At 40.0% G+C, this 16,636-nt stretch overlaps 1 protein-coding gene across 8 annotated transcripts in view; it reads left to right on the plus strand.

Annotated features, from left to right (window-relative positions):
* Positions 1-16,636, plus strand: part of astn1 (astrotactin 1) — a 487,501-nt gene that overhangs the window by 122,696 nt on the left and 348,169 nt on the right. For all 8 annotated transcript variants that reach the window (XM_005936984.3, XM_005936986.3, XM_042225858.1 and 5 more), the window contains exon 2: positions 8,954-9,135. In XM_005936984.3, the coding sequence (XP_005937046.1) occupies positions 8,954-9,135 (182 nt within the window). The remainder of the gene's footprint in view (positions 1-8,953; positions 9,136-16,636) is intronic.

Consider the following 16,636-nt stretch of genomic DNA (forward strand, 5'->3'; position numbering starts at 1 on the left):
AGATAGATAGATAGATAGATAGATAGATAGATAGATAGATAGATAGATAGATAGATAGATAGATAGATAGATAGATAGATAGATTTACACCATTTGCTGTAAAAGAAAAAAAAAGTATGCAAAATTTCAAAACACGAAATCCGCGAAATTGCGTGAACCGCATTATAGCGAGGGGCCACTGTATTTTGGTTTTGCCTTTTTTTATTGGATAGTAAGTAGAGATGGACAGGAAATCAGGGAGAAAGAGAGGGGAAGACACGCTCAAACCTGGAGCCACGCGGCCTGTGGTTGCCTGCTCACACACTGAGGTAAACCGGTGCCCATGGCTATTATGTATATATGAATTGCTGCCATGAATGGGCTGTGGTTGTTGTTTCTCACTGAGATTATTTTGTCTTTTTTTAAAAGGCAACCAAAATCCTAATCTCCATGCATGTACAGGATGATGGACTGTTGTTACATATTATTATTACACATTATTACTAGTATTACTACTTTTTCTCTGCTTTTAATTGCTTTTTCTTTTATCACAGTGATCCATTTGATTTGCCAATAGAGACGTAGCCCTTAGTCATGTTTCAGTTTTAACCCTATGAATTAGAGGTCCTTCTCTGTACCTCACCAAGGGCGCACAGACCAAAACGTTGTAACAGAACAAAAATAATGCTAAGCAGGACAGTGTGCGGAGGTTATATTATATATAGGTCCTTCATATTTGAAAGAAAAAGAAAATGTGGTCTTTGAGAACTGGGTCATAAAATGTTCAAAGCACATTAACTTATTATTTGAAAATAATCAGAAGAGTGCATTTTGGAGACAACAGTGAATGTCTGTGGTTGTCAGATTTGGTTGGTGCACAGTTAGAACAGAGCAATTAATTACCCATACTGTAGATGTAGGTATAAATTATTTACGCACACAGGAAGGTTTAGTTACCTGTACCTAGTTTAGAATATGAGATATAAGTCGAATCAAATATCACGGTGTTGCTATTAATAAACAATGGTTGTAGTTTTCAGGATATGACGAACTGAAGCTTCTCTAGGCTGCCCGAAGCCTGAATCTTTAAATCAGAATGTGACTTTGAGTGCACCATGATGCCTCATGCTGTCAATGTGCAGTATGTCCAGTACCTAAAACAACAGCATGTACCATGTTTTATGAATTAAGTCCATACCAGTTATTATAAGATCCTCATTTTTAACTGGCAAAGAGCAAGCCTTTTCTACTCTTCCTGTTTTTTTATTAATTAAATTAATTGTTTGGTTAGTATGAAAACCAAGATTTGATCCCACTTTAAAAATGTCCACATTGCCACCTACAAATAATAAATATAACAGGAGTTGTTTTGAAAGATTGCAGTATGCAACACTGCCTGCAGATGATTTCAGAACCTTCCTCTTATTATATTAGACAGAAGGCTTAGAGACAGAAACTCTATAATCTGGACAAATCAACTATGTGCATAGTTGAATGCTACAAAGTAGATCAAATTGTTTTGCAACAGTGATAAACTGACCAGATAATATATTATTGTCACAGCAGTAGCTACAACGACAGACTGGTAATGCAGTTAGCAGCAGCTCTAGCCTCAAAAGTCCCGGAGGGCCCGTGCGACTCTATTGCAGCTCCAGTTTAACACTCAGCCCCTCATCTTATCCAGAAGCATCCTCCAATAAGATGAATGATTTTATTCCACCTCTGACACTTCGCTGTGACGTTATTGCCTGGAACAGAACAAAACCTCCCTGCTGGGTGCTAAAAACTGACAGTGTTATATTGCTGAAAAAAGGTTCCCCGCATGTTCCTTGAACTGCACCAGACAGACTGCTTTACTGAAATTTGTTTGCTTCTGTCACGTCTCATTAATCTTGATATCAAATTCATTTTTTAATTCTTAAAAACCCTTAAGAATTTTCTAATTCCATCAGTTGTGCTTGAATAAGCAGAAATCATTGCGAACTGAGGTGGAGTGAGATTTTACTGAATTTGATGCAATACACTCGACGTGCTAACGATACACATGTAAGGGAGATCTGTGACAGCCCCAAAGCACACTCTGAATTGTCGGTAATAACATTGGGTGGTCTGTGCTCTGTCAGTAACCAAGGGAATGTTAAAATGCATTCAAACAGACATGCATCAGGGATAAAAGATTCATATGAACAGTTTATTCCAATTAATGCCCGAGTCACATCTTTTAGTAGCTCTTTTACATCCGTGTTTACTTTATTGGGAAAACAAAGTGCAGTCCCCCAGATCAAAATATGTTTTATAACAATGAGATGGTTTGTATTATATCACCTGTATGTTATACAGTCCAGATCAAAAGTTGAAGACCACTTGAAAAATGTCTGACTCCCATTTCTTCTCGTTTCATGTTGAAACTCTACTTGAAACCTTGTAAAAGAAGAAAAAAAGATTTTGTACCATTTTTCAAGTGGTCTCAAACTTTTGATCTGGACTTTATAACTAACAGGTGATATAATGCAAAAACCCTTAAGAATTTTCTAATTCCATCAGTTGTGCTTGAATAAGCAGAAATCATTGCGACCTGAGGTGGAGTGAGATTTTACTGAATTTGATGCAATACACTCGACGTGCTAACGATACACATGTAAGGGAGATCTGTGACAGCCCCAAAGCACACTCTGAATTGTCGGTAATAACATTGGGTGGTCTGTGCTCTGTCAGTAACCAAGGGAATGTTAAAATGCTTCGTGTTGTAATTCTCTGTGGTGCTGTTATCCATTAGTTTATGCTGGCATGAAAGTTACTGCTTTCAAAATGCTTAAGATAAGGGCTACTTAAATTAAATTCTAAAGGCACTAAAACTCCTTTAAACTAAATGGTACTGCAAATCTGCATTCAGAGGAGGTAAACTAATAATGCAGCCTAATCAGATTACTTTGATTCATTTTGATGCTGGTAGGTGGCTACTTTTCTTCCTCTCCGCCACTCCCTTCATCTCCTCTCCAATTTTCTGTCTCAGCCTGCCTCCCTACTCCGTTTCCTCTTCTTTTCCTTTCTTTTTTCTTTCTTCCATTTTTCCTTTTTCTTTTGTTCTCCTGCCTCGTCTCTGCTGGGTGGCACTGTGTATGGTTAGAGGGAGTACTGTGGTGGTCTCATTAATCCAGCTCTCATGGCAAACTAGTCCCCAGGGACAGAGAGCCCCCTTTTTAAAAAGTGCCCTGTCACACTCTGGCACATGATTTGCATTTAGGTTAAAACCAGTCGGGACTCTTAAATCTTATTTATGAGCCGAGGGAAGTCCCTCTTCACTGTGACATGAGGGCATCAGTTACTGTCAGGCCAAACAATTACAAACGCACAAATGCAGGCAAGCGCACGCACACGCACACAGCTGAGTCATGGTGAAAGCATGAAGTGTTTTTGGTTTATAAACAGGTTAAAATCTGTATAGGGGTTGTGGCTATTATCAAGCTTGCAAGAGCGTCCTTTGCCAGCAATCAGTGTAATGGGCTGTCCGACGAAGAAGGTGCACACTCACAGAGCACAAGGTGAAGTGCTGTATTGTAATCTTATGCGTGTACAGAGTGTGCACAAAATATCAATGGCGTCAGCTCATTCAATGAATAGTTTAAGGCAGGTAAGTGTTTATAGAGAGAGAGCCTTTCAGGCATACATATGAAATCCTTCCAGTGATAGAAGAAGAACTTTACTCTTTACTGGGACTAATTAACCCTTTAAAATCGATTAACCCTGTCCATTATCCTTGCACATAAGAATATGACATTTTTATTTGTATTTTATATTACTTACTACTACTAATAATAATAATAATGGATTGGATTTATATAGCGCTTTTCAAGGCACCCAAAGCGCTTTACAATTCCATTATTCATTCATGCTCACATTCACACACTGGTGGAGGCAGCTACAGCTGTAGCCACAGCTGCCCTGGGGCATACCCTCTAATAAATAAATAAATAAAAACTTTTTCAAGCAACAAATAAAACAGAGCGTTAAAAATCTAACTGAAAAGTAAACAGCCTCCAAATTAAATGAAAATAAAAAACTGGATTTGTGCAGGAAACAGAGACGAATCATTTATTTGTGTTTGCCCCACATTCAGAGATTGATGTGCCAGAATATACACTCATATGTTCTGAAACAGAACATATAAGTGTATCGTTAAATGGATAGACCCACACTTAATGTTACAATCTGTTTTTTCCATTTAGCAAAAAATAATTCAATTCAGTCCTGTTTTGTTTATCTGTTGCCAAATCCGTCACCTCGAGGTGCTAAAGACCCGACAACAGAACAGCAATGTGATTGTCTTGTTGTATTTGTGTAGTTGATGTCTGATATATGGATGGAATCCATTCACATACTTAAAGCATGCTGTTTATTATAGCTTGGCACTTGCTGGAGACCTATTCAACAAATCCAGTTGTGTTTGATATCCTCAGAAGCAACACTGCTTGCTCTTTTTGCACAATGCAGTAATTTATGTGTTCAACCTTCTGTGGCTGATTAACAGCCTAAATAAGTAAAAACTCGTAGCAATAATGCTAATTATGTAAAAATCAACCTGTATAACCCTGAAGACATCACCTAAGTAAATTTTCTCTGGCTTGGCAAAGCTGCTCCAGTGCCGCGGGACAGTCTGCAACTGCTCTTTGCAGGCTGCTAACTCTCCTAATTACTAGCTAATGTGTAAAAATTACTCTTCCCTTTTACCCTTTGGTTCTCTGCTTTTTTCTCTTTATGTGTGCAAAGATAGAACTTATATATATACGTATACAGAATTTGAAGCCTTGAATCAGTGAGGTCCCATGATGTGCAGGTGCTAAAATTGTGTAAGGTGATACATGCCCCTGAAGTTTGGCAAGCTGAGCAAAAGCCTGTGATCAGCAGGAAAATCTGGCTTGCAGCTACGTCTCAGCCACTTATCAGCGTAATGCTCTAGTGTGGAATGTGGTTAGCCTGTGTTTATATAAAGCTCTCCACACATGGCTTTAAGTAGATTTAATGCTGATAGCGCTGGGTGTTTCTAGCACTTTCGTGTTTTGCCAGTGCACTGCTGTGTAGCCTCCCCATGCTTTCCCAGTCCTTGTTCCTGTCCTACTGAGTATTTTACTGTACTGTTTTCATCAATGAGTCCTGGGCTTATTCTTTTGATCAGGCCTAATCCTCTTTATTATTTGCATATTGTGATTTCTCCCTGCAACAATCAGTCCTCCGCTGCACCAAACACTGTGGACTTTGATTAATTATGGAATGTTTGTTAATGGACTGGGTGCTTTCAGTTCATCCTCACTTTTTATTTCTGCTATGCATTACCATTGTGTTTGCTGCTCGGTTAAGTTCTTTATGGTATAAATTATTTGATAGCTTGTATAGCAGCAGAGCAAGCGTAATATATTTGGATAATAGATTTGTGCACTGTACTGGGTCATGCTAGCAATTAGCGTAATAGTCTATTTCAGAGGCATTGGTTTCCAAAGTAATCCATAAACAGGGTGAGGATGTGCACTGTGAACCATACTTTAAATGGTGGCAGTAAAGAGGACTTGATGTGCAAATTCCTAATAAGAATTTTAAATGGAAATAATGGCTCCAGCCAGCAATCATAAAAACTGTAATACAAAGACACAAAGTACACAAGTCTCAGTTTCTGTCAAGTCAAAGTCTCACATTTCTCCACTTGTCAAGTTTTCTTGATTTTGTGAGTTTGGTTTTTATTTTTCAGACACTGGATTTTGGTTACAATTCAAAGGGTTTTATCCAGAGTTTGTTCATTTCTGAATTCTATTTATTTTCATGTAAATGTTATATAAATATAGATTTCATTTGTTTTCTATAACTGAATTTACATGTCATTCCTATTTTATTATGTGGCACAAGTTCAGCACAAGCTCTGCCTCCTGTTCTGTTTTGGTAAGTTTAGGTACCACAAATAAGTAAATGGACTGATTCTAATATAGCGCTTTTCTACTCTCCTGCAGCACTTGAAGCGCTTTAAACGACAAATAAGTCAACAGATCTGCTGAGAGCTGAGTGTTCTGTTAGAATACAGTATGATATTATGGGGAATACGGGGATTTTAATGTATGGTTGTCAGGTCATTCAGTTGTAGATGTGGATTGTAAACTGATTTCATGGAGCTAATGAAGACTAGCCAGTAAGCTGAAATGTGATCCCTTTTTCTTTTCTCTGTTAGGACTCTCATGTTAAAAGATTTCAGTTGAGTTTTTACTTACTTTACTTATGAGACTCTTGAATATGAAGAGTCAAAATAACTGGTAGTAGTTAAAGATGCTTTTGCGACAGAAACATGAAGCTGTGTGAGACATAAAGACAAAGAGTCTTCCATGCTCTATAGGCTTATAAGTCACTCACTGAATGAATGCATGAATAAATGAATGAAAGTGTTAATCTGGAGGCGGAATGTAGGTCTCACAGTCCAAGTCACTTATGCAATGATCTGTTGATTTGCACGTCAATGCCAATAAAATTTGTTACCCATGCAAACAAGAGGTGACAGAGATGATAGCATCTCTGTGGGGTTATACTTAGTAAAAGTGGCATTTTAAGCTAAATGCTCTGAAACTCCAACCTGATGCAATATAATATAGTGTTCAGGTACAACATACCTAACCAGTTTGATCCTAGACCATGATCTGATCACCAAATCCTTGCTTTCCTTAGTGCTGCTGAAAGTCAGTCATAAAATCACATCTGGAACATACGCTATATGCCACTTAAGCTGCAATTTAAGTGATCTCTGTTTCGATTTATGTCTTCCAGGATTTCTGCTAACTTATGAACCTGATGCATTTGCTACTCTTCACACTTACATAACAGAAAATCACCCATAATGCTCTGCCATGCATTCATAATGTTTTCCATTTCTGCACTCTGTGTGTTTTGGCGTACATCACTAATATTTCAAATAGCTAGGAGGGGAATTTATTGTCTTGGGAGCTGAGGTATGACACAAAGCACAATGTTTCTCATGCTCCACTGCTTCCATAAAATCACTGTTTACTCATTTCTTTCTCGTGGGTTTATTTTTTTTCTTTTTTTTGTTCTTCCATGGATATAACGGCTGTCAGCTGTGGGAGTGGTATAAGCAGGGATCAGAAAAACGCTAAAACAGTGCAATCCATTTCAACGTATTTGCATAAATCATTTCCGGACAATGCAGACTGAATGAATGAATTACTGTAATAGAAAATGTCACAACTGTCACGACTGTCCTTGAATCTCTCAGGTTACGGGTGCCGAGCGCTGCAAATATGAAATTGCTCATCAGATTGCAGGCGTCTTGGTCGACAATGCCAATAAACTTTGTTACCCATGCAAACAAGAGGTGACAGAGATGATGATCTCTGTGGGTTATACTTAGTAAAAGTGGCATTTTGAGCTAAATGCTCTGAAAGTCCAACCTGATGGTGGTGCTAGATGAAGTGTAAAGGGATTAACCTTGACTCAGGGGCGATCGTGGCTCAAGAGTTGGGAGTTCGCCTTGTAATTGGAAGGTTGCCAGTTCGAGCCCCGGCTTGGACAGTCTCGGTCGTTGTGTCCTTGGGCAAGACACTTCACCCGTTGCCTACTGGTGGTGGTCAGAGGGCCCGGTGGCGCCAGTGTCCGGCAGCCTCGCCTCTGTCAGTGCGCCCCAGGGTGGCTGTGGCTACATTGTAGCTTGCCATCACCAGTGTGTGAATGTGTGTGTGAATGGGTGGATGACAGGTTGTGTAAAGCGCTTTGGGGTCCTTAGGGACTAGAAAAGCGCTATACAAATACAGGCCATTTACCATTTGACTCAGTATGCAATGATCTGTTGTGGAATGTGAAAAACACGAGTGACGTGGGAGGATTCGTCCCCTGCGGACTATGAATGTGTGTAAATATGTTACTTTAATCATGTGGAATATAGAAGCTGATGATTTCAATCACTCTCTTGTCACATGTTTTCTCTGTTGTCTCCTAACTGACATAAAACAAGCCTTCACTGTTTTGTCAATAGAGGTTAAAATAAGTCCGATGTTTCTGTTTCTGCGTGATGACGTTTAGTTGTATAATTGTTATTGTCTTACAGGGGGCTGCCCCTCCCTGAGCCTGGATCTTCTGATGGTTTCTTCCAACTTAGTATCACAGCAAAACCTGTAACAGACACGCTGGTCCACCGTGTTTTATGCTTTGCCTCTCCAAAGTGTGAAATGTACATGCATGCAGAAATTGCATTACCGGCAGGGTGAGATAACATATTTAAAGGCATGAAGTCGGTACTGAGTAAAAAACGTATAAAGTGCATTCCAGAGTCCTTAATCGCCAGAAACTATTAAGCTAGGAGGCTAATATGTATCTACATGTACATGTGATAAAATGTCCGTGATTATTTTCATTTTGGCCTGAAATAAAACATCTTCCTCTGCTGTTACTGCATCTTACTGCATGTGTGTACATTTCACGTTTTGGAGAAGCAAAGTGTTAAATGGACACGATGGACCGGCCTGTCTTCTACACACTTTGCTGTGATATCGGGTTTTTTCTTCCAGCTATCACCAAGTGCTTGATTGGGTTGTCTGGTTGTTGAGGTTTTCTTTGTGGTAGAATCTTTATCTTACAAAATAAGGCACCATGACTTGACTGTTGACAGAGGAGGACTGCTGTAAATAAATTAAATTAAATTGAATATGTGTCCCTTCTGTCTTATTTTGTTAGTTGAGTGAACGCTTGTAGTGTGTTGTTTTTTTTTATTGTGTAGTTAAAACTGCACGTGCCTTTGACTGCTCACTCGCTAACTTTCTGTCATATTTGATATCTGCACGATTGAACCTTCCAGTATCAGAAGATGCCATTTGCTGGTAAACTGTCCAAATTTAAATGGATCTCTTCCAAGATATTGGTAATATTTCATGTGCAATAGCAGAAAGCTTCTAACTGAGTGCCCTTGTGTTTGTCTTTTATGTTTTTAAAGAGATCTCTGGGAACTCGGAGGACATCCCTCTAGTGCGCTGGAGGCAGCAGTGGCTGGAGAATGGCACTCTGCTCTTCCACATCCATCACCAAGACGGCAGCCTGAGCCTCCCAGAACCGACTGAGGATCCAGCCAATGTCTCTACGAAGGAGGAGCTCCGCATCCTGCACATCTCTGTGATGGTAAACCCTCAGTGCTAAAAAGAGCTAAAACTGGAAAGTGCTATGTTATATTGCTGTTCATTTTCTTTTGACACATATAAAACTTTTTAATTGGGCAAAATTTAGCAAAATGAAAAATGTTGGTGGAAGATTTTTTTTCTTTCTTTAATTAAAACTGACATGAGATCAAATTGATGAAACGACGTCACTGTTTTTTCTTCTTCTCTAAAAAAAACGACTCCAAGATCTGTCTTTTCTGATAAGATGGCACATTTTTTTGTTTTTGCTTCCAAATGAAACAGCACAACCCGCATATTTCTTTTCTGAAAAAGCAGACAAATCTTGTAGATTTCTGTCATGGTACGATGACTGTTTTACATGCAACAAGCCTCCCTCTGTCTTGCAGTTCACTCTGTAGTATGTTGAGGGTTTTTTTGACCCAATATATGTGATATCTCAGTCTCCACCACAGTCACATGTCTGCCAGAGTTATTTAGATCAAACATATATTAAGCGCATGGCGCATCCAGCCAGCTATAGGGTAAGGTTGTGTTTTATGACTGTAAAGGCATGGATGGGGTCAAAGTGGACTTTTAATGATAAAGAAAAAAGGGTATTTACTGTTAGCCATTTTAGTGCTATATAAACTATGGCAGCAAAACATATACTTATGAAATTCTACATTTCACCTGCAAAATATAGATTTTTGCATGCTTACACTGTATCAAACCTTATCTGCTCTGTCGGCAGAGAAGGAAATGAATCCTTAGATCTCACAGCTTCCTCTTCTTGCCTGAGGAAATGTATATTTATTAGATCTTAGATATGCCACACCTACTCCCAGTGCCCTTTTCTAGCCCAAAGACATTACAATCGTGCTTTGATGGATGATATGTATTTTCAGACATTGAAAGCATATTATAGCTGCATACACAAATGATTAGTCAGCTTGAGAAGACTTTTGCCAGCAGCTATATCTGCTGAACGGAGGCACGGAGCTGTGCTTCAACACCCGCTGAATGTCATTGACCTTCAGACCTTAATATAATGACGGATAACTGACTTTGACTTTCCTCTGCATGTTTTACATGTATTAGCAAACATCAAGTCCATCTACAAGGTGCGCAGGCTTCAGTGATGACAGCATTTTAATGTGGAAATTAGATAGCCAGGGTGCCAGTTCTGCTTCTTGCCCCTTTGATTTTCCACTAATCTCAGATTTTTACTCCCTGCTCTATCTGCATTTCACATCCCATCAACCTCAGGTCCATGTCTCTGTGCTCCGTGCTCCGCTCATTCCTCATCCTGAACGAGCTGCAGCGGCAGCACTGTTTTTCATGAAGGTGTGGGTAGAGAAGGATTAGCATGCAGATATGAGCAGACCATGGAAACAGATGGAAGTGGTGTTGCCACTGTGCTGCCCGGGCCCCGCTGCAGCTTGCCACCCGGCTGGAGGCCTCGACCTATAAATCCAAAGCTGTGTCATTCGTTCAGCTCCTTATGGATACAGAAAAGATCCCGTGAAGGCTGCTTTACAGGCTTTTTAGCTCAACCGCACACCTGTAACTGGACCTGCTCCTGTTGTATATCACAGGAGACCTCAGGTTGGAAGCACTCAGTACGCAGAGCAGATGATGTCTAAATAAAAGCAGCAAAAAAGACACTTTCATTAGATCACAGCCAAATGTTTAGAAACGATTCTACTCTGTGGTGATGCAATGAGGCTACAGCAATGAAAAGAAGAATGATTCACAGTTTAGCTCAACCTTGGTGTCACATTTAATGCTTGACTTACCAAACCAGTTGCTGGGATCGAGTGACATTGAACACTCCAAATAGCTCCTAAAACTCATGTTGATAACTCCGTATCGCTTGGTAAGATGAGTATATCTGTGCCAGACCTGCATCAACAAGAGGCATGTCAGACTGTTGGATTAATGTGTTTCACAGAGGTGTAAACAGAAACATTTATGAGAGTAGGGGGACGTCCTCAGACAGTACCTTCCAGCTGCAGATAATACATACGTGCTTGTTCGCTTTTTACCCCTCAGCTGTAAAAGATGTCGGGGTATTGTCGTCCTCCTGCGGGCGGGCGTGGACACACGGGCTTGTAAAACTCGAGAATGAAGTGACGTTTCAATTTGATACCGTGGGTGTATCTACTAGAAATCTCGAGTTCGAATCACAGTGACCTCGACCTAAAGGTCAGGGTTTCTGAAAATCTTGTGATTGCAATAACTTGAGAACAAGGCGATGTAGGTTTTTGAAATTCTAATTTTGCAGTCTAATGACTGCAGACCTCAGTCTTAAGTCTGATCTCCATGTGGACAAACGAGGTTGTAAAAGAAAATCAACAGTTTAGCCTGATGATGTCATAATAAGTATATACAAGATCGACTTTGAAAGCGTCTCAAATCTGCATTCTTTCCAAAGGCCCGCAGAAAGTGTATCCTGTGGTTGCAAAATTCATATTTGTCTTACAGTGCTATCTTTTTACCAGACTCATGAAGTTAGTTGAAATTAGTCCCAGGCCTGCACAATTTAGCCAGGTCAGCTCAGCCAGGAATGTCCAATTAGCCACAGTTCATTGCTTGGCCACTACACCACACCGTGAGACTGTTTATACCTAAGAAGGAGGATGGGGTGGTTGTTGGGGGTGACTCCATCATTTTAAAGCTTGAGGATAAGCCAGGCTTATTATGGGCCTGATCCTAAAAGGCAATCGGGTTCAATGGACTGCAGCAAAGTTGGGATCTGAAGCCACAGGAACATTTTTTCCCCCTGACTCCAAGTGAGCTATAATATTACGGATTATTTTTGACTATAAGGAACAACACGAAAGAATTTTCAGTAGTTTAGCCGGTTTATTTTTCAGTCGCTGTGTTCTAAAGTTGGAGGTTTTCCTCATGGAGGGTTCAAAGCTTCTCCCCATGCATTCGCATCCAACAAGGTGACCACAGTGTCCTCCGCTGGCTGTGTGCTGGTCATCCATAATAGATGACTAACCTTGTGCATGTCTGTATCAACACCAGGTGAGACACTGGCAGTTCAAACACATGTCCTCAACTTCAGCTTGAACCCTACAGGCACAGTCAGCTTCAAAGTAAACTGCGATACTCAGATGAAGACAAATAAATACCCTATATATTAAAAAAAAGATGTGTTTAGTGTGTCATGTTTGTTTTATGTGTCAAGACTCTTAAGCTCCAGTGTTTCATTGCTATACACATTTCTCCCTTTTTAATTTCCAAATTCTAATAAGCTGCTATTTTGCCACAGGGCCTCAGTGGATCAATCCAATCATCACATACAGCACAGAGGCATCCAGAACAAACTGAGTCAATTACATTGTATAAATGCCTAATATTCTCAAGCTTAGAGGTTAGATTTGATGTTTTCCGCCCCCCGTGAATCTCTCTTGGCTCTATTGTTTTTCCTCAGAGGCCATAACACAACTTTTTAATTTGAGCAAGCATCATAGTGCTGCCTGAAAAAAATGGAGAAATCAAGACAAAAAGTTAATTAGTAATGAGATAAAGTGGAATTAATTTGTTTTCTTTCACAGATGGAAGCAAATCGTTGGGAAGGTTACTGACGAGGTTAGTTCTGCTGGATGGTCAGCAGGTGTGGACAGATTTTGTTTACCTCACCTGTGTCGAAGGCCTCAAGGAACACGTTTCCTTTGAAGTTATTAGGAGGTTTTTATTAGATTCAGAGTGTCAGAGCTCTATGTTAATGGCAGCAGCGACTCAGGCTAAACCTTTGTTTGGGTCTGACTGAAATAGGCTCTCCAGTGGACATTTTTCATGCTTACATCATTATCAGTATTAGGATGGCCAACTATTTCTCTGAAAAGTACTTTTATTCTTAAACGCTTTTGCTAAATTGCATTGGTAGATCTGTTTTCAAAAAGAAAAAATGTAATGATGATTGTTTCTGATGTCAAGCTTGTGTGTGTGTGTGGGGGGGGGGGGGTATTTCATGCTTAGATTTGTGTTTTGTCATGCAGCTAAGATATGAAACTGAGAAGATTAATTCACAATTTCCCACAAAGAGAGACTCTATTAAAAAAAAACAAAATCCAGCTGTTATATATTACATATTATTCCAAGACCTTTAAGAAAATGGGTTTCAGTGCTTGAAATTTTCTATTGCAGAACTACACTATGAGAGATGACTTTAATAATACATAATCCACAGCTGAGGACGAGGTTGTTATTTTTCCAGTAAAAATCCAGCCCCGCTTGAAAAAAAGCAGATGAACAAACATGAACGTCAGGTTCTACTGGAGGAGGAAAAAACCTGCAAAAAACTCAAAGAAAAACCTGCACACCAAAAAATGGAAAAAAGGATTTGAGGATTTTGTCAGTTGTCCCTTTGAGAGTGAAGGGTTACAGCCAGTCAGTACAAAGGTGTTCCAAGTGGCCATCTTTACTCAACATTTCTTTTCTGATGGGAATGTTCACCTCTGGGGTGAAGGTGCCCACATCTGTACGGCGCAGGGCGCTGAAAATGCTTTGATGAGTCAGCAATTAGAGCAAATCTAAACCCAGCTGATGAGGCTCTTTAATCTGTCTATGGGCAGACTGGTTCTCCACTATGGGTGGGATGGCTGCAATGCGTCAGCTAGCAGACATTTTTAGCTGCGACTAAAAATGATGTTCTAAAAAGAGCAAGGTGGAAAGCACACCAGATGTACTTTAACTAGGAAAAATGAACTGTCATGTGGGAGCTCCATCAGAATAAACTGAAATAAGCACTTGATACAAGCCTGAACACATCGTGCGATGGACATTAACCCTCAAGGAAATAAGACTGCAGGTCCTACTGTGGTGAGGGTAATAATGTGGAAATAGGAGAGAGAACAACAATGCCACTTGAGGAACTCCACCACAGGAAATATTGCTTTAACAAAACTTAATTATCAGTGGATAATAAAGGCACACAGACCCATACCAGAGAGGCAGACTAATTCTAACAATTTATTCAACAAAACAGAAGTCAATTACGAACAGTGTTGAAGCTGCTAGGATGGAGAAAACGGCTTAGAAACAATCACAAATATGATCAAATGAAAAAGAAGGTTTACTATTGTATAATAGGTAAAAGCTAGCCCACTTGGGGGGCATGCTACACTGAGGAGTACCCAGTGGTGCCTCACTGCAAACACAATGAAATTAATCACATGTATATCTGTGGGGAGGGGAGCTCACCAAATATGCCTCCCAGCAAGATGATGTTCTGCCTCACTAAGGAGAGAAAAATGTCTAAATGAAAACAAAGGGCTACAACTAGAACGCTTCTGAAAGAGCACAAATGAAAATAGCATACACAAGCAACTCAGTTAGAGAAAATACAATAGAGAAAATTTGTGCTAAATGCATAGAAATGCAAAAGTCTTAACCTGAATCGCAATAAAAGGCCTAAGCAAGATCACCATCGAGCACTGGGCAGCAAAACACAGGGTCGAGAGGGGTGCAACACAGTGGCCCCAACAGGGACTGCACTACCAAGCATGTCCAACATACCCAGGGTATCTTTTCATTATCTAGACTCACTTACACTAACATTGGCAGTCAGAATAAGCAGCCACATGAGGCTTCTCCTGGCATTCTCATGAAAGGGGTGATGTTGGCAGCATCTGACTAATCACCATTATGGAGAAGTGTACTGGCAGCAGAAGCAACTGATTTACAAAGGAAGACAAAACTGTAATGTTAGAAAATGATGAAGATATTAAACATAACACAGAGTAAAAGCAACACAGCTTCTGCAAATACAGCAACAGTGTGTTTGAGAGGAAAAGCGTTCGACAGTAGTTTCGTATTAAAAGCGCGGCATGAATTTGTGTGCACTTTAAGGGCAGTAGGAGTGGATAAGATCTACTATATTAATAAAGTTCAGCCTGTATGAAGCCGCAAAAGAAAACTGGCAGTTTTTAAAAGATAGTTTCAATTCTTTCAACTGTAACCTCAGTAGTGTTTAACAGTCTCAGAGTAAGTATTTGAAAAAAGGATTCAAATTTAGGTTTAGTCTAAGCTGTGTGCGGATTTTGGAGTCCAAATAAGCCAATAAATAAATAAATAAAGCTGCATCTAAGAATCTATATTTCATAGTAATGCTCTTCAGACATTAGAAACTATTGAAAACCTTTAGATCCTCCATCTGTCTGTGTAGTGTCTTAAGAGATCTTCCAAGAATGCTGATGCTATGTTCTGGAAAACTGATTGGTTAGTGGGCAGTTATTACCTGTCGGTCTCTAGTTCCCTGGTAAGAAGTAAGGCACCTTCGAAAAGCAGGAAACCCAGGGTTATCGCTATAGTTACCCAGATAGGCCCAAATCCTGCTTTTGCAGGATCAGTGACCACTGCTGTCATCTGCAACCAAAGTGACAAGGTGCTAATCAAACTGTGGTTGGGGAGCTAGAGGAGAGGTCAGGGTCAAGGCTGCCTTCACCTCGAGTGAGGAACTTTCTACACTAGGGAAACATTCCCTACCACACCACCACTGCTGACACTAGCTTTACACTGCCAGTAATAAACCAACAACATCAAATCACCACATGAGAGAGTATCGTTTGTAAGTGTTTATATAATCACCCTACCTCATGCTGTCTAACTTTGCCAAGGAAAAAGTAATCGTGATAAGAGATAAAATCCTTACACGATGTTAAAATGTTGATGTGTTTGTTTTTCTGGGAAACAGACAGATTTATTTAAACCAAGTCCAAAACTCCCAAAACCAGTGAAAATCTCATGTTTTATTTATTTGAGTGTAATTGTAGCACACTAAATTGGCAGGGTTCCACCTGAATCTCTTGACATGCTAACATGGTAATTGGTAAATCTCTGTTTATGTTATTGCAAAATCATAAAGTGTTTTCTCATGACTGTAGAGAAATCACAGTGGCAGCCCTTTATGTTGTACCACTGTTCATTCCACAGTAAGTGGTTAGTGTTTTTGAAAATGTACAAGCTTCAATGTTAAGGGAAGACACGCGTGCGCACACAGCAACAGCTTATGGGAGGGGATGGCCATTGTGACACAGCTCAGCTCTTGGGGATATTGACATTCATGTGGTGACCCTCCTAAAACCCATGTTGATAGCATTGATCGTATAAACCTTAAATCAATGTGGCCCTGACCACTTGTAAAGCAGGATCCCCGGCTGGATCCCAGCCTCCAGAGCTGCTCTATGTGCATCACAGCATGGCGTGTTTTTGAAAAGCCTGCGGAGCGAGACAAACCAATCCATAGGTTCCCTATGGGCTGTCAGGAAGGCACACAGCCCAAATGCTTGGCCTATTTGTAGTGCTGCTGAATCTCTGATGCAGACAACGAGCGCCATGGGTTGGTTTTACAACAAAGGCAAAACAGCCAAATGGAAATCATTGTTCTAATTAAAAGAAAAAAAGCCGACGCTTTGCCTTTTAAAGCTGAAGCACAGTAGTTAATAATATGCCTGTGTGAGTAAGTGAATCATTTATGAGTTTGTTAAAGAAAAATCAGTCATTATTTATCA

This window comes from Haplochromis burtoni, unplaced genomic scaffold (assembly GCF_018398535.1).
Source record: "Haplochromis burtoni strain Fernald_Lab_line unplaced genomic scaffold, NCSU_Asbu1 Contig_185, whole genome shotgun sequence".
NCBI lineage: Eukaryota > Metazoa > Chordata > Actinopteri > Cichliformes > Cichlidae > Haplochromis > Haplochromis burtoni.